The sequence below is a fragment of the Mytilus trossulus genome, chromosome 1 (genome assembly GCF_036588685.1).
Source record: "Mytilus trossulus isolate FHL-02 chromosome 1, PNRI_Mtr1.1.1.hap1, whole genome shotgun sequence".
Lineage (NCBI taxonomy): Eukaryota > Metazoa > Mollusca > Bivalvia > Mytilida > Mytilidae > Mytilus > Mytilus trossulus.
In genome coordinates, this window is record NC_086373.1 from 101,856,543 (window position 1) to 101,883,503 (window position 26,961).

At 31.4% G+C, this 26,961-nt stretch overlaps 1 protein-coding gene across 1 annotated transcript in view; it reads right to left on the reverse strand.

Annotated features, from left to right (window-relative positions):
- Window positions 1-6,010: 6,010 nt before the first annotated feature.
- The window catches only part of LOC134694091 (xylose isomerase-like), a 33,032-nt gene continuing 12,081 nt past the window's right edge, over window positions 6,011-26,961 (reverse strand). The window contains exons 7-15 of the mRNA XM_063555089.1: window positions 26,264-26,359; window positions 21,625-21,708; window positions 19,849-19,904; window positions 18,803-18,873; window positions 13,429-13,534; window positions 12,939-13,041; window positions 10,443-10,522; window positions 10,063-10,137; window positions 6,011-6,291 (exon numbers count right to left, since the gene is read on the reverse strand). Of these exons, the coding sequence (XP_063411159.1) occupies window positions 6,208-6,291; window positions 10,063-10,137; window positions 10,443-10,522; window positions 12,939-13,041; window positions 13,429-13,534; window positions 18,803-18,873; window positions 19,849-19,904; window positions 21,625-21,708; window positions 26,264-26,359 (755 nt within the window). The 3' untranslated portion in view covers window positions 6,011-6,207. The remainder of the gene's footprint in view (window positions 6,292-10,062; window positions 10,138-10,442; window positions 10,523-12,938; window positions 13,042-13,428; window positions 13,535-18,802; window positions 18,874-19,848; window positions 19,905-21,624; window positions 21,709-26,263; window positions 26,360-26,961) is intronic.

Consider the following 26,961-nt stretch of genomic DNA (forward strand, 5'->3'; position numbering starts at 1 on the left):
ACTAAAATATCAATAACATGTGGAACACTGACAGGGAGCACACCGCACCAAACTCAGAATACTCTCATATACTCAAACAAGTTAAAAGTCAACAACAACATATTAAAACACAATAAATCATGTTTTCCGAAACTAAAATATCAATAACATGTAGAACACTGACAGGGAGCACACAGCACCAAACTCAGAATACTCTCATATACTCAAACAAGTTAAAAGTCAACAACAACATATTAAAACACAATAAATCATGTTTTCCGAAACTAAAATATCAATAACATGTAGAACACTGACAGGGAGCACACAGCACCAAACTCAGAATACTCTCATATACTCAAACAAATTAAAAGTCAACAACAACATATTAAAACACAATAAATCATGTTTTCCGAAACTAAAATATCAATAACATGTAGAACACTGACAGGGGGCACACAGCACCAAACTCAGAATACTCTCATATACTCAAACAAGTTAAAAGTCAACAACAACATATGAAACATACAATAAACAATGTTTTCACAAACTAAAATATCAATTAATACATTGACCTGGACGAGACACATTAAGCCTATGGCGGGTTTAAAATGTTTGTGGGTGCTAATTTATTAACGACAGAAAGGTCTTGAATCCTAGAGAGCCTGATTTGCTTACTACAGTGTCAGTGAAAAAATTACCAGGAAGACTTCGTGACAATGATTCTGGTCGAATTTGAGTTGAATATGAACAGGATTCTGAAAGGGGAAATGGAAATAGTTTGTCTATATTATTTTAATACTAAAAAAAACTTTCGAGATAAACATATGTTTCTAAATTCAAACGTTATTTGATACAACAGGAAATAAGTTTTAAAACCTCATTCAGAAGAAATCAAAGTGATGTTCGTTCTACCCGGTGTAACCAGCAGTCAGATGTCAACACGAGACGTATGTTACGTATGCACGAGTTCTGACGTAGCTACAAACTATCAATAAGTCCTTATCCACGATACTGTTACAGTTTCCTTGCGCTAGAGCTATCTTTGTATACCCTTCTAAAGTCGATTTATAAAAACAATAATATTTTTAATATGAATATTAGGTGACATTTTGTGATTTGCCTCAAGTTTTGTATTCACTGCATGACAGCAATAAAGTCTAATGATAGACTAGTTATTATAAATTTATCAAATATATTTTTGAATATCATTATGGAAGTACTGAAGTTGATTTTGAGTGAATGTTAAAACGGAAGTTATCACTAGGGCCGATTAAATACTCATGTCAGTGAGGAGACATATGTTCGTAAATTTTATTCGAGTTTTGTGAAGCGATGTGTACAGGATAAAAACCTATTTACAAATTGGATAACTGTGTCAAATGTTCCACCATGTCAATGCCTTTTTTTACTTTTTGAACTTTCGTTTTGTTTTCAAAAATATATTTATGGATTCAAACCAATTAGTTGTTTCTGAGTGATCGAACAGTTTGACGCTTACTTGAGAGGAACAATCATATAAGATATTAAACAACACGAGCGCTAACAGCCCTTTGTTTATTTTTTCTATGCATAAATAAGTTTGCATCAATTGCTTACAATCACTAATGTTGCAAAGAATAAACTTAGATTGATAGTGCAAGCTCACTGATGCTATAACACAAACAGACAATTGTGATGGAGGACGTATTGTACTTTTCACTTCTGCAAAATAACAGCATTATCTATAGGTCGTAAATATTGATGCTGTGTTAACAGTGAGAAAAACAAACTCGTTATACAAAATCATCACCGTGTACCCTTTATATAAATTGCAGATTCCTAAAGTCAGATAAAAATTTCGTTTATTAATTTATATAACACCTCAACATACAATCCATCGTGTGATACGGAAAGAAAACAAATATATATTGACAAAACTCAATTATCGTATTATTTATAAATTATGCACGTTTTTGTTCCCTCAGACCATTAAACTAATGTGTTTTGAACAACCACCAGTGCTCTATTATATATAAATATTCACTTATAATTAGTAGAAGGGAAAATTGTCTTTTTATCGTATATCAACATGAAAACAATTAACAAGGAATTCAACGAATGATAAGCCATAGATATTTAAAACATAAAAAGAGCACTGCTTAGTGGTACCAATTGATCAAAATTTGTTAATGGAATCTTCCTGGATTTCAGGGGGGGGCAAGAAGTTCAGTGAAAGACCATTTTCATTGTAACACCTATACAAACCAGAACATATTTTAGTAGAAGCTACTTGAATTTCAATAACCAACAGTTTCAAACGAAAGATGATTTTTGCTGTATAACAACAATAATTGTTTGAGTAGAAACTACAAGAATGTTCGAGGAACTAATGTGTCAGTGAGTAGATGATATTGGATGTGATGTCTATCGATCAGAACTTTTTTGATTACTAAAAAATCAAAATTTTGGAATGAAAGCTACCTATAATTCAGACGAGCAATAGTTGCTGAAAAAGACCATTTTGTGAATAATTAATAAACCAGATATTTTTAAAGTAGACGCTATATTAATTTCAGATTAACTAAAGTTTTAGAAGGAGGATGATCTTGTGGTAGCTAATAACCAGACCTTTTGAATGAAAATTATATGATTTTTTAGAGCGACAGAATAAAAAATAAAAAGACTTTTTAACTCAAGTGTATCCATTACATTTCATTAAATAAATTTGACTATTTTTTTATAAGATCACCACAATGAAATAGAAAGAAGGGCATTGTATATTTTTATGGTATAACCTCAGGTATTGACCATATTATTTTTGATTTGTTTTATTTCTTATTTGTTTCATGTCTGCAGCAGTATTGATACATGTGTGTGCCTACTGTGATGACTTAATCTTATAAAGTTTTGCATTACTCAATAGCAACACGACTTAACCAGATCTTATATTATCGCTCTACTTAATGATTTTCATACCGTATATTGACCTGTAATTGCCTTGTCTGTTTTTTGTGTGTTGCTACTTTGTGGTATCAGTAAACATTTTGATTAGGAAATCTAAACAAACTGAACAATTGCATCAGACACAATGATAAAACAATGTGTTGATGCCAGATAATCCCACATGATAACCATGCTTAAAAATAAATGTGAATACTGCAAATTCTTTAAACATAAGATAAAGCTCTATCAGATTTAGTTACCTTGAAAATAAATATTTAGATAATAAATCTAGTACACTCTTTTGTTCTGTTTACAAACTGTCTTGTCTGAACGTTCAAAGTTGTCTTACATAAAGATCTGGCATACTGTCGTGTAGATCTCTGATATAGTAGGCGAATTAATGATAAGATTTGCTTATTTTTCATCTTTGGAATCTATCAAACAGAGTTTTTCTGACCTATGAAATGTCCATAATTGGATGGATCTTATTCTCGATTTTATGTACATATTTATAAATCTAAAGGCAATTACATATCAGTAATGCTAAGTTAAACATGTTCTTTATCTAAAATCAGTAGAAAGCTCGCGCAATATTCCAGGATACATGGTATGAACGAAAAGTGTGAAGATGCCAAAGGGTAATCAGGAACTTGAAACAAATGCAACACGAACTCCTATTAACCTGGAGGTAAGTGACGTGTTCTGTTGCTGTTTGTATGAATCAAATTATGCAAAATATATTTTAAAAAGTCACCAATGCCGGTATGCACATACACACCAAAGAAAAATGCAAACTGCTTGAACTAACGACAATTTTCAGCACGATGTATCAATATTAAATTGTCCCTGTCTTTTCACTAAAATAGCAATTTATGAATTTGGATAAAGTTGGACAATAATATCACAGCCTGGTAGCATGACGTATGCCGTTTGGATTTCTTTTTTTTGTCATGCTGGAGCCTTTAATAGTGTACCACACTTATGGGTTTTATTCAGTGTTTATGTGTCCGTTTCTGTGTGTGTTGCATTTCGGTGTTGTGTCGTTGTTCTCCTCTTATATTTAATGCGTTTCCCTCGGTTTTAGTTTGTTACCCCGATTTTGTTTTTTGTCCATGGATTTATGAGTTTTGAACAGCGGTATACTACTGTTGCCTTTATTTATGTGTCCCAGACAAATATAACCTTAACCGCGTATTTACGCGTTTCCACTACATAAAGACTCATCAGTGACGCTCATATAAAAAAGTTGTAAAGCCAAACAAATACAAAGTTGAAGAGCATTGGAATCCGAAATTCCAAAAAAATATGCCAAATACGGCATAGGTAGTCTACTCCTAGGATAAGAATATCCTTAGTTTTTTAAAAAAATCAAAGTTTTGTAAACAGGAAATTTATAATGATAGATATAGGAAGATTTGGTGTGAGTGCCAATGAGACAACTCTCCATCCAAATAACAATTCCAAAAAAAGTAAACCATTAAAGGTCAATGTACGGACTTCAACACGGAGCCTTGGCTCACACCGACCAACAAGCTATAAAGGGCCCCAAAATTACTAGTGTAAAACCATTCAAACGGGAAAACCAACGGTCTAATCTATATAAAAAAACGAGAAACGAGAAACACGTATAAATTACATCAACAAACGACAACTACTGCTCATTAGATTCCTGACTTAGGACAGGTGAAAACATTTGCATAATGACCACATAATTAATATTCATGTCAACACTGGTATTGACGACACGATGGGTACCACATGGAATGAACATTAATTGCTTACTCTTCCAGAAACTTCAGTTGAGGTCATATAGTTTTAATTGATTTCGCGCTGCTCGATCTGTGTTTTTGTTGTTTGTCTTTTTGTCGGTTTTATTTCTTTGTATTGGCGTTTTGCTTTAATTGGACGCTTGCCTGGTTATTGACTTCTTACCCTTCTCATTTAGGTATTGCCAATTTACTGCCTCTAATGTATCGCCTGTGATTTGAAATTTTAAAAGGCAACACTTAAACATGTCAACTATGGAACGTTTCCAAATTCAATGAACCATGACTGAGGGAACGGGTTAAACTTATGTCATTGAACACGAGACATGTCAAATCTCTTTTGATAACTTATTATCAAATATAATTAAATTACAATGCGCTTAATCTGACCTCAAAATGAACTTCCAAATATACACTTTGCAATAGACAGTCATAATTGAAATGTAATTTGACATTGCAAATATACTTGAGTGTCAAATATTATTAACCTACCATTATTGGTTCGCCTTAAGCTGACACACAGTAATGTCTAAACAAAACTGATACAGTTACCAAATCATGGACGTATGATATCAAATTGATATCATATCTTTTTTTTGGTGTGTGATATTAAATAATGGCAGCAGTAGTATACCGCTATTCGAAATTCAAAAATCGATAGCGAAAAAACAAATCCGGGTTACAAACTAAAACTGAGGGAAACGTATCAAATATAGGAGAACAATGAAACAACAGAAATACAACATTAAAATATAACACACACAGAAACGAACTACAATATAACAATTTTCCTGACTTGATACAGGGTATTTCAAAAACAAATTGTGGGTTAAACTCAGTTGTGTATATAAATAAACCTTTGGATAAAGTAAACGAATAATTAAAATCGGGATCCGTAGATTGAAAAAAAGCAAGTAAGCCGAATATTTAAGAACTGGAGCAGTAGGTGTGGTGTTTTTTATTTACCAAAGCGATACATACCACTCGACCAACTGGTTCTCGATTCACAATGCATACTGTTTACTCGTATTTTCATTGGAGTTTTAGAATTTAAGCGTACCCACAGCTGGTGCTGTTTACAAGAACATTTAACCCATTTTTATTTTTATTTCTTGATTTTAGTCATTTAAGACATTAAAATCCGATATAAAATGAGTAAATCATAACACTGACCTAAAATTGTAATGACAAACGTCATTTTGAGTAGATACTAATGTAGATTGGTTTTACTGCCAGACAAATAAGAGGAAATTAAAAAGAATCTCAGATAAAGAACACAATGAATTTTGATTTACTTGGCATAAATGACTAAATTGTCCATTTTCAAAAATAAATGAAACCTCTGAACTGCAATATAATTCATTAAACACTATACATCGAATGGGAACATATTAAGTAACTACAAAACCGATATAATGAATTTTACATTTTGATAAAAATAATCCTATAATGAATAATATACTACAGAATTAAGTACTAGTATCTAAATCAATCTCTACTTCAGATATCTACAAACATCGGCTAAATTAAACAATTATCTTCACATGTAAGAATTGAGCATTGATTCATAATGTTCTTGTCGGCCTGATGCAACTTCTGGTTCTCCTTTCTTCATTATATATTCCTAAATAGAAAACAATATAAAGTTGTTATAAAAATAATACACTAAACAGTCATGTTTGAAAGTCACAAATTAAACAGCAGCGTTATCTATTATGATACATAGTTTTTTTATAATAATTTACAATGAAAACAAACGCCTTAAACGGCGGCTATTTTATTGCACATAAGTATATTTACTGTAGTAATACAAGCATTAAACATACACCTATAATGTTCACCTCATTAAAAAAGGGATTAAATCATATTTTACTGTGGTATAAATGTTATTTATCAAAGAGGTTAGGATATTTTACCATCGAAACATACATTTTATCAAAAGGAGTTAATTAAATTATATCGCTTAAAAGAAATTGTCCTAATATAGCATAAGTAAGCATATTACTTAGAAGTCAAGATAATACATTTTGTTTCAACCGTATTGTTCTAGTGATTCATAAAACTGGATAAGTGTGTTAATTAATCCAGGAAACACAATTATAGGTATTTCCTATATATTTCCCCTGAGTGATAACTTTCTGACCTTGCAGGTTGCTGCCTTTACAAACATTGTTGTAATTAGCAAATGGAAACCAATGACCGACTTTAAAAGAGGGACGAAAGATACCAAAGGCACAGTCAAACTCATAAATCTAAAACAAACTGACAACGTCATGTCTAAAAATGAAAAAGACGAACAGACAAACAACAGTACACATGACACAACATAGAAAACTAAAGAATACACAACATAGAAAACTAAAGAATACACAACACGAACCCCATCAAAAACTAGGGGTGATCTCAGGTGCTCCGGCAGGGTAAGCAGATTCTGCTCCACATGTGGCACCCGTCGTGTTGCGTATGTGATAACAAATCCGGTAAATAGTCTAATTCGGTAGGTCACATTCATGAAAGGGAAGGGGATTGTAGTTACGACGTAAGGAATATATCCGATATAATTTGTGAAACGGTTATTCCATAACGGTCAACCAACTCGTGATGGCGTCCGTAAAATTTACGAAGGGATGATTTCAACTTCACCATTTGGCACTCTTGGTTTAATAGCTTCCTTGTGAGCAGCAACTGTCATTTCCAAGAAGCAATACGTATAATAAAACATAGTAAATTCAGTAAGAAAAAAATATATAAACATACAAATCGTGTGCATAATTCAATTTTGTATACAATTAATTATAAATAATGGTAGCTTGTATAATGGCGGCATTATAACATAAAACTAAGTAGTACAAAAGGATTAGGCGATATGACATAACTGTTTATTTGTCTACTTTATTTCATTTTGTAAAGTCTGCCTCATTAGACGAGATCAAAGAATAATTGAATATGTCATAAATTGTTTGAGTAACAACAAACGGTATCAATTTTACTGCCCCAGATGCATATTTCGACATGTAATGTCTTTTCAGGGATGCCAGAGGCCATAAATATTTGAAACTCCAAAATCATTTGAACTCCAAAATCATATACAAATGGCGAACAGCTGATTAAACAAAATGATTACAACTTCCGCATAGTGGCCATGATCTAGAAATTTTATGCTTTTCTTTACTTCGAGGTAATATTGAATTCATATTGATGCCTAGAATTGATGCAAATATTTTGTAAAACGTTGAATTAGATATCAAATTATCGGGATATATTCAAAAAACATTTGTGTCACTTTCTTGGTAATAAAAATTGAAACAACAATGACAAAATAACCTGTCATCAAATCTTGAATTGCAACATCTGAGAAGCAACGCATACATATCTAAAGCCTCGGTCACACCATACCGGATAGCTCGAACGGACGCCTAACGGATAACTATTTTCAATCTGTTCATGTCCATTCGTTTCCGTTAGACTTCCGTCCATATCCGTTGCATGTTCGTTAAGCGTACGTTTTATCCGTCGACGTCCGTTCTGTCCGGTGAAAATTTTTTAGCATGTTCAAAACTTTGAACGGACGTCCAACGGATTAAATGTCCGTTAAAAGTCCGTTAGTCGTCCGTTTTGTACGGTACTCGTCCGTTTCGTTTCCGTTTTCTATCCGTTACGTGTCCGTTATACATCCGTTGGAGGTCTGGAAGATAAATTCACCAACGGACTTCTACCGGACGTTTAAGGATAAAACGGATGTTGAACGGATGAGAAACGGACTTCTACCTGACGTATAACGGATCAAACGGATGATGAACGGATCTGAAACGGATAAATGCCAATTGAAAATTTCGAGTCATAAATGCCAATTATTGGTATGTCAGATTTCTTAATGTTCATGAATTCTTATTATTCATAATCAATCTTAGAGTATAGGCACGTCTTCACAATCAGGCAGTTCTTAGTCAGGCCAGACACTGCCCTTTGGCGTAATTTTAAAGAACAATCCAAAACCAGTTACACCGAAAAAATTTGAATATCTATGCGATTTGACTTTTCCGTATATCTTGTTCATCCGTTTATCCGGTACGCGTTCGTTATGTGTCCGTTTTATGCGGTACTCGTCCGTTGGATGTACGTTCTAAATCCGTTCTGTCCGGTACGTGTCCGTTTCTCGTACGTTGCATATCCGATGTGTGTCCATTATGCATCCGTAAGACGTCCGTTTTATTCGGTCAGTACATCAACGGACTCCCAACGGATAACATTTTTGTCAATGGACAACTTTTATTTTCATCCGTTAGTCGTCCGTTCGTGCTAACCGGTAAGTTGTGACCGATGCTTAACATTTTAACCGACGGTTGCGACTTTTGGAGCAGGATCGGTATACACTTTTAGAGCGTCTTTGGTGTCTCACAATTTTTCGATGGTTATAATTTTCAGCAGCAGTGCTAACTGATGTTTGTCTTTTTTTTTTATCGTTTTCCTTAAGTGTCATGGCGTCGTCTAGGATTCGGGAGTGTATTAAGTATCTCCTGGATCGTTGTTTTAAAAGTTACACTAGTAAAATGATGGATACAAAGTGCTGGCACATTATAATGATATATGACGTTTGACGTTTTTCAACAGTTACTTATTCAAAGGCTAGACAACTCAAATTATTAGGTCAGTCAACACTTGTGACAATAATATAAAAAAAAATTGAAATTTTAATGTAGTATTCGAAAAATTCACCTATCAAAACAATGACATAAATTAAGTGTGAATCATATATATATATAGTTAACATATCTCGATAGCCTACTTGAAAAACAAGGGTAATCACAAAGTGTAGTATGAAATATTTGGCTATGGAAAAATGATAAAGTTATATGTTTGAATTAAAAAATATCAAGCACCGATAATTATCTTGCACTTAGGCTTATGCATTGTACTTTACCTATAATTTACAAGACTAAAGAGATAGCTATCAAAATTGTAGCTATCACTCTTAAATTGATGTTTGTAAATTTATTAGTAAACAAAAACATATTTTACACTTTTATAAAAGTTGAAGTTACTTTCTTAGACGACATTATTAAAGTGTTGCAAATGAGTTGTCCTAAACAAAATTTGATTTCACATTACATGGCATATCAGCGATACTAAAAACAATTATCAAACGGGCGAATTATGTAGCAATCATTACTTAATTTTTACAAATTTCTTTTATCATTAACAATCATATGTTCAACAGTGTTGGAATACTATAGATCCAAATTCTACCATCCAAGGCCGAGAAACATCGCGCTATATGAAAGTTTTAATATCTATATTGTGCGAATAGTTTATGGTGATATATTCTATCCGTTCTATTTCCCCTGATATGAAATTAACCACGTTACTCTATATCCAATAAACATATCTTAATTACCTCTAATTCTTCGAACGAAGTTTGAACTTTATTAATTTTCTGTCCAACACCTGTGTCATAGCTACTGTATCTTTCCTGCAACATAAATTGAGGAGGAGTATTACTTTTCTAATACTAATACTAATAAGTCATATTATACTAAATATAACACATGAATTGTGGATAAATCGGAAATAATTGAACACAAGTAGAAAGGAATAGTACATAACTTTTTATAGCGTATCATATACATAGTTAAGAAAATAAATCATTCGTAGGGTTAAGGCAGTTCATAGTTGTAGGAATGATGGTCTAACTTCGATATAAATTGTATTTCTTATATCATAAAAGGAATATGTTTCCTATCCGTTTGAGGATAAATGATTAAAATAAACGATTACCTTGACTTGTTTAGGGATCACTCCGTCAGTTAAGATTTTAGCAGCTATGTCCAGTCCCCTTGCAAATGTATCCATCGCACCTTCAATGAAGTAATAATATAATTTTCTTTTATTTAAATGACAGCTTAAAAGTAAAAGCCCAGTTCACTATATAATTAAAGACACACAAGAACAGCTGAATCTGAGAATTTTCGGGAAGAAGAGTCAAATATGAATTAAAATCGCGAGTTATTCACAAGTATAACCAAGGAATACAATGAACAATCAGCAAAATTAATTCATAAAGTTTAATTGCAATCAGATATCTTTTGCAACCAAAACAAATGTAGTTTTTAGTGTGCGCACAAGGACAAAAAGCATTAGTAAAAATTCAACATTTATTGTCTTTTTTTAAAACAATTTGAATGAAATTTGTTACAAATAATGTTTTCAACTCAAAATTAATTATGCTTATCTGAAATGAAAGTGCAACACTCTATACTTAGTTATCAAACACCAAACATGGTTTTGGTTTTCCTAAACAATTTAGATTTATAAATGATTGAAGATGAACATAATGTTATATGAATTAGATGCGGTTTAAATTCTTTTTCTGTATTATCCACCATCAGGATAAAAGAAGATGTTAAAAAGATGGCAATAAAAGATTATAATTTGTAATACATCATCATGATCAGAAGCAAAACCACAAAACCACAAACAATAAGACAATACACAGTAAATACAGGAATCTAAAGATTGAGCAAACACGATTACCCTCCTATAAAAGTTTATTTAAAGTGTTCTACAATGTTGAAATATACTGATATGTACAATCCATAGTTATGGCTGATAATGGTTAAAATATCTAGGTGTCAGAAAAATACGACATGGATTGGTGTATTCTAGAATAGATTGTATTGAAAATCAAAATTTGTCTTTGATTAATATTTTCTATTCTAATAAAGCAGTTTATCAAAAAGACATGCTTTAATTGAACCATTATTATAAGACATATTGTATGTAACATACATGTAAATGTACTTAAATGTTTAACCTGCAAGAAGGAATGAAATACTAAACAAAAAAATGGAATATTCGAACATTGACAATGACATCATTTTCGCTAATTAAGAAAACAGATTGGTGACAATGGCACCAACAGTTGATCGCCAAGAACAAACTACTAGATCGATAACTTGCAACAATTATACATTACTAAACTAGCACATATACCTGAATAAGATAAACCTCAGGCAATGTTTACATGGAATCTTCCAAGTGCTATACATTGTAATTCCGTGAAAAGTACGCAATATAGTACCAGACAATAATTATACAGTAGTATATAATTCACCATATATACAGTACACATTTAAAACAAAAATATATTCAATACATAAAAGTACAACTATAAAAAGCCACTGATTGGCAAGACATACAAAAAGTAAATGTCTAATTCAAACATGCAAAGCATGGCTGGATGACGTAACGACGTCAAATGCAGTAATAAAGCTGGTTTTAGATAATAAGTGTTAAATGAAAACAGTCTGTCTCAATCATGGAACGTCAACTCTGATCGCATTTCCATTAAACACAGAGACGAGACACATTTTTCAAGTCTAATTTAGAATAATAGAACGGAATTTGTCAACCAGGCAATGAAATGATCTCAGTGGTTAAAAGGCCATACACAATTCATTTGATAATTGGGTAACATGATATGACGGAGTCAGGCAATCAACATTCTACCTCAAAGACAAAAGTGTGAAATTGATCTGTCAATTCAATGTCGTTTTCGCAGTATGATTTACATTTGGACAGAATTGACAAATTACCTCACAGAGTTTACCATTGGCACTTTACTCGTACAATAAAAATAGTTTACATTAAGATATGGTTTCACTTATAGCCTTGAGATTTATAAAAATGTACCATTGCAATAATGATATGGGTTTGTTTTATGCTTGTTGAAAAACTTCTAGAAAAAATACTCGAATTGTTGTTTGATTGTTATAGCGCTAGCAGTTTCAACACAACTGATTTTAACAATTACTAGGTTTATGAGATATAAAATGAAGGTGAGAGTTCCATTTAAGGGGAGGCTGTTATTCTCTGGGACTAACAGTCCAACACCAGCCATTAGTAAAGAGGCTAGTAATTCAGTATGGAGATTCACTGACCTTATCGTTTTTTATTTAGTCCGTATTCATTTAAGATTTGTGAAATTTGTAGTTGTAAAACACTATGAAAAGGTGTTCTCGTATCAGTTTGATCACGTTTAAGGAACACTTCTGGCTTTGAATCTATTTCTTTTAAAAATTGTTCCTTACACGTTCTTTGTTACTCATTACAGTTACTTGCACTGTGTATTTCATGTAATAAGTCTATATAGTTGATAATACAGCAACTACTACTTTATCGCTACCTAAGTGTTTATAGAACAAAAAATAGAAATGAAAAATAAAGTGAGTAGAATAAATAGGAATGCTGATTTTCTTATCATATATTCCATACCTATATGCGAAATAAACATGTCTTTTAAGTCCGTAGATTCTCGTCGAACTTTACAATCAAAGTTCAAACCTCCAGGCTGTATGCCATTCTGTTCCAATACTGTCTGGAATAGAGAGACAATTAACATGTTAACCTTATCAATATTCATATATTGGTCATGTTTAGAAAATGATAACAGACTGTAAAGACAGTCGATACGCACTTGTCAGATTCTTTACAAAAGTGCATATTTAAATCTGACCACATGTCTTCCGACACGTTTATATTCCATAACATCTTGCATTCATAAATATTAGAAGAATAGGAATGTTTGCATCTCATTTTGTAAATGATTCACAGTAGATAAATATATTCATTACAATTATACTATACCATGTAGTTATTAATATATGTGTTTGGATTCATCTGTCATGTTTGATATAAATAGGAAAATATAGACTATATATGCACACATTTTTCTTTATCATCTTCACTAGGAACTAAATCTTACCTTCATCACCATCGTAGCATTTTTAGTATCCATTGGGAACTGATCTGTATCCCATCCTAAATCAGGAGAACCTGTATTAGAATCTATTGAACCTAACATTCCAAACCTGAAATGTATAAAAAAAAGGTTTCGAATCTATTGAACCTAGCATTTCAAACTTATAATGATTTAAAAAGGAGTTTTAAATGTTTTCATTACTTGATCCGTATTCATGTAGGATTCTCAGTTTTATATGTTATGTAATTTGAAAGAAAAATAAACGAGAAACGTGTTCATGGGACTCAGATAAAGCCCCTACTTGCATATAACATCATAAAGAGACATAACTCAAAAACGATGCACGTGTCTCTAACCGAATTCGTTCTTTATCGGAGCTTTGTGGTAATACGCATTGTATACAGTCGGAAACCAGGTTGAAATAGAACAAAAGAATCGAAGCTCTCTATTAGAGAAGGCGATAAATGTTTACTGTATTGTTTACTATAGTGACATTTTTTTTTAAAGTTAATAGAAACAAACAAAACTGCAATTTTCTTCTCAATTACGAGGTATTTTTTTTCAAAAACACCATTTGCATAAGTTTTCAATTTATCTAGTACATAGTTAAGCAGAACAACTAGATATCAAGTCGACGACATGGGTATCTTTCAAGTTGGATGACAAAAATGCATAACCTCCGATTTTTTTGAAAAAATTACCACGGACGGAAAAGATATCAATCTATTAGTTCAGTAATTTTCGTGTCTGCCCTTCCATTATGTGACTGAAGAAAAAATTCCAAAAATAGGTAATAATTGTATCGAAAAGAGAAAATCGAGTGAACCTTTTTATGTTAGGGCGTGTTTGAGTTGAGTATTTTGTCTTGATATCGTTCAAAGTAAGAATATTTCATACATCGTCTCGCTTCAGATTCTCTCATCGTTATATATTAAAGCTACAGGTTGACTTTATAACACAAAAACATAACAGTACTAAAAGATGAAATATAAGGGTCAAGTGAAATACCTATCTAATGAGTCACAAAAACAGGGAAGGTGTGTCCGAATAGCTATTTTTTTACTGAAAGTACTTGACGACAGTCTTACAAGTTGGATGATGAAAATGCATATCTTCGAAAAATTATAATTTTTTGTGTGTGATAACTTGGGTTTATAGTCTTCAACCACTAAAAAAATCTAGTCTGCCCTTCCACGAAATATTTAATTAGATTTTTTTTAAATGTTTATGATTTTTCGAAAATTCTACCTGACAACCGATCAGATAATAGTTTTAAGTTGAATCAATGCAGACAAGATCATTAACTGATGCTCATTAGCTAGTTGATACATTTGTCTTTTAAAATATAACTGACATATAAGGATCGTATTGGTGCAATGTGGATAAATTTATCGGTTTCCAAGAGCAAAATTGGTAGCGCGTCATCGCTACAATGGTTTCCATTTTTACGATTGTGAAAATGAACTGGCGTAATTGGGAGATAGTTTTGACGAAGTAGGATCCTGACTGTATATAAGTTTCATAACATTTTATTAGGGCAAACTTAAAGTAGAGAACGGAAACGAAAAATTCAGCAATTGTAAAAGTGACGCCACACAACTTAGAAGCATTGTGTATTAGATTCATAATATTTGGTAAATGAAAACTTAAATTAGAGAACCTCCACGAGAACAAACAATTCTGAACTTTTTCCATTTATAAAGAGACATAACCTTAGAAAGTTAAAAGTAAAGACAGGAAAATTCCCTGTTTTTTGTGGTTATAAGCTTAACGTTTCCTAACATTTTCTAGAGGCATACAAAAGTTAGAGATCGGAAAACAATTTCAGGAAGTACAGCAGTCTAAGAGTAAAATGCCTATTCCTCTACGGACATAAAAAGCCTATTCCTCTACGGACATAAAAAGCCGTATAACATGATTTCATGTCTATTGGAAACATTGGACGAAAGATATCAGAGGGACAGTCAAACTCATAAATCAAAAATAAACTGACAACGTTATGGCTAAAAATGAAAAGGACGAACAGACAAACAATAGAACACATGACACAACATAGAAAACACGAACCCCACCAAAAACTAGGGGTGATCTCAGGTGCTCCGGAAGGGTAAGCAGATAACTAATTTTACCAAAAACGTTCGAAGCCATATAACAATCTCGTTTTATTCAGACACTTAACAAAACAGAAGAACACAACCGTGGAAAATGCAATGAAGGATGTACGTAAACTCATCATAGATGCATTTTTACACAATTGGAAAATTTATGGACTAAAAACAAATGTATCCTATCAGTCATGCAAATTCCGAAGAATGTCTATTTTGTTGAATTTTCCTTTGAGTGCAGTATTTTTAGGATTTTACTTTCTATATTGGTGGTACCCTAAAGTGACTGATGATCTGCAAGTAGATGTATCGACCACATATTACTAAATCATGATATATAAGTTGCTGTGCAATTCAACAGAATGTCAATTGGTTTAAACGATGCAAGTGTTAAATTTGATTAAAGACTATAAAATACATATAAGCTTATATTATATATGTAACAACAACACTATTGTCCGAAACATAAATTAAGCAAATATCATAATTATGTAACTCAATTTAAAAATATTTAACTACCTTCTGTAAGACAATCCTTAACCTTGAAAATTGCTTGTAAAATACCTACTATAAGGATAATGTTGGTTGATAGATAGCTTCATGTTTTAAATGATATCTATAAGTCAATGATTCTACTATATTGTGTAAAATAACTAACAGAATCGTGAAATGATTTTAAAAGCATTTGCCAATGTACAGTTTACATGCAACAGATTTATGGGACAACCAATTTAACAAAATAAAGTTAATGCATTGCCATGTATGTTCGATAAACCAATTTTACTATTCAATCGTCTCTTGTCATAAACAAAACTCTTTACTATTTAGATCTTAAAAAAGTTTTAATTAAAATTGATAGCAATGCATTTTACGATAACAAAAACATAAGAAATTATATTTAGCTACATAAATTGGCACTGACGCTTTCTACATTTTATATTTTATTAGTAAATGCAATTTGAAACGCAAAAATTAAGAATTTATATCGAATACAGTGAAAGTGTCATTTACAAAACAACTGTACAAACTCTCCATTAAAGGTGCATTGTACGGTTAATGAATGTCTATTTCTGTAGATGAACACTAAGTTTTAAGTTTCATGCTAGTTTGATACAATTAAAAAAACTTAAAAGTTTATGTTTTAATCAATAATACTGATATTTATACAAGACATATGCATATGATCATTAACCTTCCATTCAAAGAACAGAATATATGTGACGGAGTTGAATTCATCCACATCCTCCTTAAAATTTATACAAGAGAATCTACCACCATTTATTTAATAGGACAATCAGTGACAATTTTTCAATAAAAAGGGTACGACAATAGATTTTTGCTAAGTAGGATATAATTTTTAAAAAAGTATCTTAAGAATATCATGGATTTTGAATATTCGTGATATGATACAGTTAATCTTTTTACCTCTCGTTTCCTATATCTCAGATGGTTGTTTTCTATTCGTCTGATTAGGGCTTTTAATTTTGACCTTTGTTAAAGGACAGAACAGATTTTCCGTTTTGAATTGTCCTTGGAGTTTGGTATTTAATAATATTATTACTATTTATGTTTTTTTCTGTAAACATTTGAATTCCCGAAACATCTTGTATTCAACAAGCAAGAATAATTGTATGCCGGTCATTTGAAAGTCTTTGGAATTTCAAATTTCGTATGTATTCGATGCTTATTTTAAGAAAGATTTGTGTTGTGCAAAAACTCAAGTTTCCTATAATCGCATCGTTTCTGTAATTTGATTCATGACTAGACGACGATACTGTATTCCTGTCATGTAATGTTATCATTTTAATGTTATATTTAACATTTCCATAGAAGCGGGAGGTTTTGCACAGGTTCAACCCACAATTTTTGTTTTCTTAAAATGTCCTGTACAAAGTCAGGAAAATGGCCATTGTTATATTATAGTTAGTTTCTAGGTCTGTGACATTTTAATGTTTGTTTTCTGTCGGTTCGTAGTTCTCCTCTTAAATTTGATGTAATTCACTCAGTTTTAGTTTGCACACCGGATTTTTTTTCTCAATCGATTTATGAATTTCGAACAGCGGTATACTACTGTTGCCTTTAATTTGGACCTTTCTCTGATTATGACACAATTCCATTTTCCGTAGATATTGATTTCTGAGAATATTAGAAGGTTTGTTATTATTTGATTTTGAAGCAGCATGTTGACTTTTGCATTATATGCGAGCGTCTTGATTTCGAACTGAGATTCATAAAAATCATTTTAATAACTGTACACGTCTAAATCATTTCACTTGCTTGCCATGATGAACAATAGAACAAAACCATATTGTCGTTAAGTATTTAAATTGTTTCAATTGTCCATTTTCATACACGAAAAGTAATTCAAAAACTAGATTGATATATGATCTACATTTCAATTCCTTTTTGTGACGAATTTTCATGTCGATTTTTAGAATTGAATTTGATTGTATATTTATGTCATGTATAGTAGTTTCATAGCAACTTCTCGCAGTATGAGTCTTCAAAACTTCGCCTGCTTCTCAAATAGAATATATATGTGTAAAGAAAATTAGCATGTTTCTTTATGTAGAGTTTTATTGGTTTGAGGAACGCTTCGTAATGGTTCTTTTTAGAATATCGCTTGGAAATAGAACAAAAATAAAAAGGTTTTAAAATGCTTTATATCAGACACAAAATATACCAAGGGAACATTTAAATCTCATAAGTCAAGAGAAAGTCACGTGGAGAAAGTGACAACCCTATTGTAAAGGGAGATAAAAGTACGACAAGATGAACAAGAACACAAACACACTTCATAGAAAACAAAAAAGAACTAACGCCAATTCACGCAAATCTGATCCAAAAGTGACCCCAACGTCGTATTTATGGATGTATCTTATACGGAAGGACTTTTTACTTCTTTTTTATTTTATGGACTGGGTTGTGATGTAGAAATTGTATCAAGTAACATTTGTAAACAGTATATTGTGCTTTACCTAAATGTCTGATTGAATTACTAACGTGAAGTAATACATCGATGTGCATAACGAATAGTTTTCAAGCTAAAGATTTTGTTTCCGCTTTATTTGAATCAGTTCTATATTCCTCGTAATTTTAAAGGTGTGCTCTGTTATTCTGTTATATAACTTTTTTAACCAATCTTGCCAATGGATGCATTTGAAAAAAAAAATCAAACAACAACAGAGACACTAATATGCAGATACCCGGAAATTAGATTAAAATAAAATGGTAAGAATTAATAGGATGTGTGAAATAATTATAAATCTTACGCTGATGACATCACTATGTCATGTTCGTAACAGTGTCCAGCTAGGGTCGTGTGATTAGGTTCTATGTTTAGCTGAAATAATATTAAAAAAAAAATACAATCCAATCAAATGAAATATGAAAAATCAACAGGAGTTAATAGAAATGTTTTGTTGGTCATAATATTGAAATCAATCACACTTGACACTTAGTTTTCTAACCTCTGTTATATCCACTAATTTTTACATGGATTAAACATTCTAGACCATATTTCAATATAAGCCAGATACTGATAACTGTTGATTACTGGATCACTGAAATCAATAGATTAATTAATATTGTAAATACAATCCAGTAAACTGTAATTTACCAATTCTCTGATAATTCTCTTATCAATCATATGCATTAACCATGTGGAAATTATTGGCTTTCTGCGTTTTTCTCGGTCAGTTTGAAATTGTAATTTGTCTTAAATAAACCTATCACCAGGACTGATTTTAATCAAAACAGTTTAAAATTGAAATTTGCCTTACTTGTTGCGTATACAAGAAATTGTATATTCAAATATACAATTTCTTGGTCTAAAATATATCTTTTTATAAACATGTCTATCTGCTCAAATAGCTAAAATTTAATACAAGAGTACAAATGTTTTATATTTAATAGAAATGCTTTGACATCACTGATGAAAACCAGTCTGATTGGTAAATTTAATCAAAAATTGTTTGTTAACTGATAATGTTAGGATATTCATATCTTTGCTCAAGTTAAAGAATCAAAACAGCATAATTATCTTGTATGTTTTTTATACTTTCAATTGGAACTGACATTATACAATGACTGTAAAGTTTATATGATTGATGCTGTCTGAAGGTAGGCATTGATACTACACTAATGTTCTATACATGTAAAAAAACAGCCACTGAAAGACTTGATATTTTTGTTTCATTTGATGGACACATGACTGAATTAAAACAGTAGACAATTAACAATTAGATGATGATTTGAAACGATCGTGTACAAATTTGCAATGCATTTTTGAAAGAAGAAAAAACATCATTATCCTTACTTTGTAGTCATTTTCTAATCCAAAATGTTTCAGGAACCCAATAACTGTCATGGCATCTGTAATAAAAACATTCAACGTTTAAATGATATCTCATGGCATCTCAACTTAATTTTTTTCTGTAAGTTATCAAATAAGAGTAGAGGTTCCTGTAAATATATGTAAATATATGTATATATCTTTGAAAGAATGATTAATTGTGTTGCCTTCATCTAAATTTTCTCGTTTTTTTTATATAGATTAGACCGTTGGTTTCCCGTTTGAATGTTTTAACACTAGTAATTTTGGGGCCCTTTATAGCGTGTTGAAGGCCGTACTTTAACCTACAAATGTATAATGGTTTACTTTTTAAATTGTTATTTGGATGGAGAGTTGTCTCATTGGCACTCACACCACATCTTCCTATATCTAGTATCTAAAAATAAATAAAAATGCTCTAGAAATGTTGAAGGGTTAAATAATTTTTTACCTGAACCCAGTTTAGGTATCTTTATCATGTATTTATTGTTTGTCTACTTTTAACATGAACACAGTTTGGGTATCTTTATCATATATTTATTGTTTGTCTACTTTTAACATGAACTCAGTTTGGGTATCTTTATCATATATTTATTGTTTGTCTACTTTTAACATGAACCCTGTTTGGGTATCTTTATCATATATTTATTGTTTGTCTACTTTTAACATGAACCCAGTTTTGGTATCTTTATCAAATATTTATTGTTTGTCTATTTTTAACATGAACACAGTTTGGGTATCTTTATCATATAATTATTGTTTGTCTACTTTTAACATGAACTCAGTTTGGGTATCTTTATCATATATCTATTGTTTGTGTACTTTTAACATGAACCCTGTTTGGGTATCTTTATCATATATTTATTGTTTGTCTACTTTTAACATGAACCCAGTTTTGGTATCTTTATCATATATTTATTGTTTGTCTACTTTTAACATGAACCCAGTTTAGGTATCTTTATCATGTATTTATTGTTTGTCTACTTTTAACATGAACCCAGTTTTGGTATCTTTATCATATATTTATTGTTTGTCTACTTTTAACATGAACCCAGTTTATGTATCTTTATCATATATTTATTGTTTGTCTACTTTTAACATGAACCCAGTTTAGGTATCTTTATCATATATTTATTGTTTGTCTACTTTTAACATGAACCTAGTTTTGGTATCTTTATCATATATTTATTGTTTGTCTACTTTTAACATGAACCCAGTTTTGGTATCTTTATCATGTATTTATTGTTTGTCTACTTTTAACATGAACTCAGTTTGGGTATCTTTATCATATATTTATTGTTTGTCTACTTTTAACATATGTTGTACAAGAAAAATCGAAATAGTTCCGAATATTTGTTTAACAATGTAAAAAGTATTTTATTACTTTGAAAAGATCTTTTTTGTTTTAAAAGTAACATTTAACACTTTTAGGAATTTTGGTCCTCAATGCTCTTCAACTTTGTACTATATTTGGCCTTTTTTTTTTTTTTTTTTTTTAACTTTTGTGGATTCGAGCGTCACTGATGAGTCTTTTCTAGACGAAACGCGCGTCTAGCGGTATTTATGATGAGTTTATTTACAAGTTACCGTATTGTGTTTAATATCCTGGATTCACAATGTTTCGTATTGTTCCTGTGAAGGTTGCAGCACATGTTTTTTTATTATGTTTTATTTTATCTTTTTTACAATAAATATATTTTGAAGTTATAGCATCGTCATATTATTAAATAGATTTTTTAAAATTGTGTTTCCAGTTCTTACCATAATCATACTGATGTTTTGATGGTTCTTTTGGTTTAGGCTCTATCAATAAAGGTCCAGTAAAACCAATCTTCTTTTTGTAGGCTGAAAATAGCAAGATAATTTGTAGACAAGTATATTTATTAATTTCCAATTGAACCATAATGTTAAATTAGGTATAACAGCTCAACGCATGTAAATATGGACAGAATGTTTAATATAACCGAAAGTTTACTACGGTTTGGTTGACATTTAATAACAATACTAGTTTACCTAAAAAACGACCCAATGATTAAGTTTAAAAGACAATTATCTATCTATAATTGAAGGGAACAAATATCAACATTAATATGAACTTTGCTAATGCTATTACAACTCTATACCATGTATCATTGACACATCATTAGTGTTTTTAGCAACTCGACCTGATAACAGACGTTAGAAATTATTGACGCCGCAACCTGGTTTAGACCCGACATCCTAGGAAATTTTACTTTTGTGTCTATGGGTTTTCCGCCAATAAGATCGGTTAAAAAAAGTCTTTCCTTGCAATGTTTTAAAAAATATTTAACAATAATTCATAAAAAAAGCTCTTCAAAGTGATGAGAATATATCATGTCAATCAGATACAAAGCTTGACGAACCCTGACATGACTTTAATAATACTATATAGCAGATCTGTTTCACTACCAAATGATATAAGAAGTTTACATCATCCACGAAAGGAGTTGTAGAGATAAGGTGCACTTAAATCTTATATATTATATATTATATAAGATAAAATCAATTTCAATTTATCACATGGCTGTATAATATCTATTAAATGAAATTAAATAGCTAACCCAATGTACATAATGGTGATCTGAAAAACATATTTGTTTATGCCTTATAGAATCAAGACTAATGACCTAATCAAAAGTGATCAAATTGTTACCGAATACAGAATACAGTTTCCCAATATTAGAGTATTATACATATTATGCTGTAACATTCCCACGCTACTATTGCTCAATCTTCAGATTTCTGTGTATTATATTTTATGGAATATTGCTTTGTCTTTTCCATTTTTGTCTGTAAATAAAAGTGAGTTTCTTCGTCTTATGGTTCCAACCCTGATAGGTATCTTGTTACTTAGACCATCAGCAAAAATCATTATAGCATGCTATCTCACAATGCAGTTTTAAAGGAGTTTGATGTTGGTTGTCTTTTATACTGCTCAATAGTTTTGATAACGCAAGTATCTCTGTATATATTGTGCAACAACACACTTTTCTACATTGGTTAGAGGTATAGGGGGAGGGTTGAGATCTCACAAACATGTTTAACCCCGCCGCATTTTTGCGCCTGTCCCAAGTTAGGAGCTTCTGGCCTTTGTTAGTCTTGCATTATTTTAATTTTAGTTTCTTGTGTACAATTTGGAAATTAGTATGGCGTTCATTATCACTGAACTAGTATATATTTGTTTAGGGGCCAGCTGAAGGACGCCTCCGGATGCGGGAATTTCTCGCTACATTGAAAACCTGTAGTTGACCTTCTGCTATTGTGTTTTTTTATTTGGTCGGGTTGTTGTCTCTTTGACACATGCTCCATTTCTATTCTCAATTTTAAGGTTAAATTCTTCTAGTCTGATGCCAAAGCATCCATTATTTTTATACCCGACGCCAATAGGCCAACTCCAGGTTACCTAATAATTATTGTCTTAATTCAGAGATCTTACTAATATATTTGGTATTTTAGTTTAAAATTCAGACATGGCAATAAAAACAATTGCTTCTTAATTCGTGATTTAGAGATCGTGTACGTTTTTGGTATACGTCTATATCAATTTTGTAGATGTTGACAAACAATTTTTTTAAACCTATAATGGAGGTATATATCCTTGCAAACAAAGCTGCGTATTATAGTCTGCTTGTCATATTCATAGAAATGCAGGAAACTTACCGAGGCTTTTAATAGTTTAGTACAGAGACTGTTATACAGTTTACGTATGTTTTGTAAGCATACTTTTGTTTGCTTCAGAATAATTAAAAGTGCTTGAAAACAAATTTCCGATGACATTTATTCGATGATAAAAATTGCCGTTGATTGCGTTACTGTCATTTATTACATTTTACGACTTCATGTTGAATCGGATAAATAAGATTCGCTATATTTTCTGTCATTTAGAACTTGACTTCTTTTATGAAAGAAAAATAAGACATCTTTATTCGTACATTTGTACGGGTGATAACCTTTTTGGATTAAAGAAATGCGGTTAGTTTTACACATAAAGTTTTGTATGATTTCAAGGTTGAATTCTCGCATATGGATTGCCATAATAGAATAAACTTTCATCAAGAAGATGGTCATAATAAAACAATTATTTCAAATTTTCTAATTTGGTAACCAGTATGTAATTCAAATTCTTTTGACTTTTACTTTATCAATATTTAGATACTGATTTATGACGTTATGAATAAAGTGATTCCCAATCGCAATATTTAGTATGTTACACAAATACCAATATAGCGTACGGCTATCAGCTGATACCTGGAACGTATTACCCCGAGAGCCAAGATACGTTAAACATAAAATATTATCCTTTAAAACATTGTGATGGCATTTTTAATGAACATTCGACATTTGGTTTATAAAAACTACCACTGAAGAGTCTTATGCATGAAAAAAAACATTGGTTCCAACAAGTTCGTTTCACAAATCGTTGCAAGTGGATTTCGACGGAATTTCCAACTTTAATTAAATGTAATGCTTTTCATTTGTGACCAATGTTTTGTTTTATTTTTTATTGCTGGTAGTACTTTAGAGTTCTATTTATATGATACGTCCTCTTTCAACTCGTCACATGAATTATAATTATCCCAAGGCTAATGAAAAACATTGGGTCTTTTATTCTCAATTGAATTAACAATAAAGTGATTTAATTGACCAGTCAAGGTTTGAGAGCATACGAAAGCTTAGAGTTATTGGTTTGTTTTGTTTCGAATTTAATTAAAACAGAAGCAGGGTATAGTTTAGGTTGTGCTCAAACTATGGACTGGTTCCCAGTGTACTTTAAAAGGATAAAGTATTATTGACGTAAACCAATATAACAGTTTAATTCACTTCACAATGCAGAATTACTATCTAGCCTAAAAGGGTTAAAATAAAATCGGTCGTGTGAGATTAAATGGAGTAATGTCCATTACGAGATTCCAATCAACATTAATTTTAAGTACGTAAAAGTCCAGTTAGTTTTAAGTTGATATAATTGTTCTGACATATTGCATTCATTCTATAGCACGTCAGCACTAGATAAACTAAAAACACTAAAAAATAATTGAGGATAGAATTATAATATCCTACATAGATTCTACTGACTTCATACAGAAGAGATGTGCTAGTTGGAGAAGTCACAGGATCTGATTAAGGGAAATTACCTTTCGAAACTACAGGTGCAGGTAGTAGTAAGAACTAATGCACTTAAAACGAAAGTATTTAATTGGGGAACAAAGTAATGACATTAAACTTGGATTGAAGTTTATTCTTTGCTCTCTTTCTTTTTATATATAACTTTATTATCTTGTTGAAAATAAATTGAGCACGCATGTGCCAGTTATTGATCATCTTTATTCAGATGGACGACAGAAAAATATTTTTTTGGAAACTCCCTTTTCCAGGGGTAACATCCTTAGCCGTAAAATGTAATGTTCGAAACACGAATTTAAATTTATCATTAAAATTAGAAAGATAATAGTATATAGAACATATGTACGAAGGTTTAAGTTGATTGGACTTCAACTTCATCAACAAAAGAGGGACGAAAGATACTAAAGGGACAGTCAAACTCATAAATCTAAAACAAACTGACAACGACATGGCTAAAAATGAAAAAAAGACAAACAGACAAACAATAGTAAACATGACACAACATAAAAAAACAAAGAATAAACAACACAAATCCCACCAAAAACTAGGGGTGATCTCAGGTGCTCCAGAAGGGTAAGTAGATCCTGCTCCACATGTGGCACCTGTCGTGTTGCTTAATATGTGATATCAAATCCGGTAAATAGTCTTATTTGGTAAGTCACATTCATGAAAGGGAACTGTCTTGACAAAAACTTTAACTTGAAGCGTGACAGACGGACGACCGGACAGGCGGACGAACGAATTGACGAACGGAAGAACGAACGCCCAGATCGAAAAACATAATGACCCTAGGAGGGGCATATAAATTATAAGCAATTTCAAGATATATTAAAACTTTGGCTTAAAAAAACAAAATATAGCTTATATAAACCCTCAATGATACTGATTTTCAATTTGTTGACAAGGGTAGTTCTTAAACCCGGACCAAACGTCTGAACCAAACCATTCTATTAATAAAATTTCTTCAAACACAAAAAACTGACAACATTTTTGAAACTGCGAAGAACTACGTACCTTTTTAGATAGATTACTCTTGAATACTGTAACTTTACATATTGTTGATCATTAGCTTCAACGTTACTGCAGAAACTCAATCTTAAAATTTTACATATATATGAAACAAATAATCCTTTTGACTATCGGCTATAATTCAAAGGATAGCAGTGAAGTTGTTAAGTATACACATGATACATGAAGAGAAATATTAGTTATTATATCTATAAGGACAGCATGAACTAGTCGATAAATAACTTACCGGCCGCCATCTTGAAAAAAGAGGCCATATTTGTCATTTCAGTAAGAACGTTGGTATTCAATAAGGTATGGTATCCTTCTCGGCCTCCCCAGAACACTGAAGGTACAAAATATATGAACTGAATAACGCAAATGGCATATGAAATAATCAATCAAGCGTATATTCAGCTTATATTGAAATAGTTTAGAGGTAAGTAATTTATTTGAGATTTAAATGAGATATTGTCTTCTGATATCGTATGAGAAAGATGATAGATACCAAAGGGATATTCAACCTTATGAGTCTGCTAAAACAACTTCAGATATTGTTAAAAAATCAAATACGAGCATTGTATAATTTATTAACTGTTAGAAAAGTATTCTAATTACTGTATTTTAACTTGGTTATCTTATTTTTGTCAAGTCTCCACTCCATCCACAGCGACTAATAATTTTAGCATGTCTGTTCCAACATGATTACAAAATATATGAGACATACATGTACAACCGCAATATTTGTATAAGTTGCAAAGTAAAAAAGAATGGTGAAACATGTATATCCTTCATATATAACATTAGGCCGATAGGCTTTACAAAAAGTCAATAGCAGAATTTGGCTGTCTCTGTTAAATTTATTCTCGGTATGTTTAGCCAGATTGTTCGATTTTAGATCGTCTTATAGGGTAAAGACACTTTTATGTCTAAATTATATTTTATAGA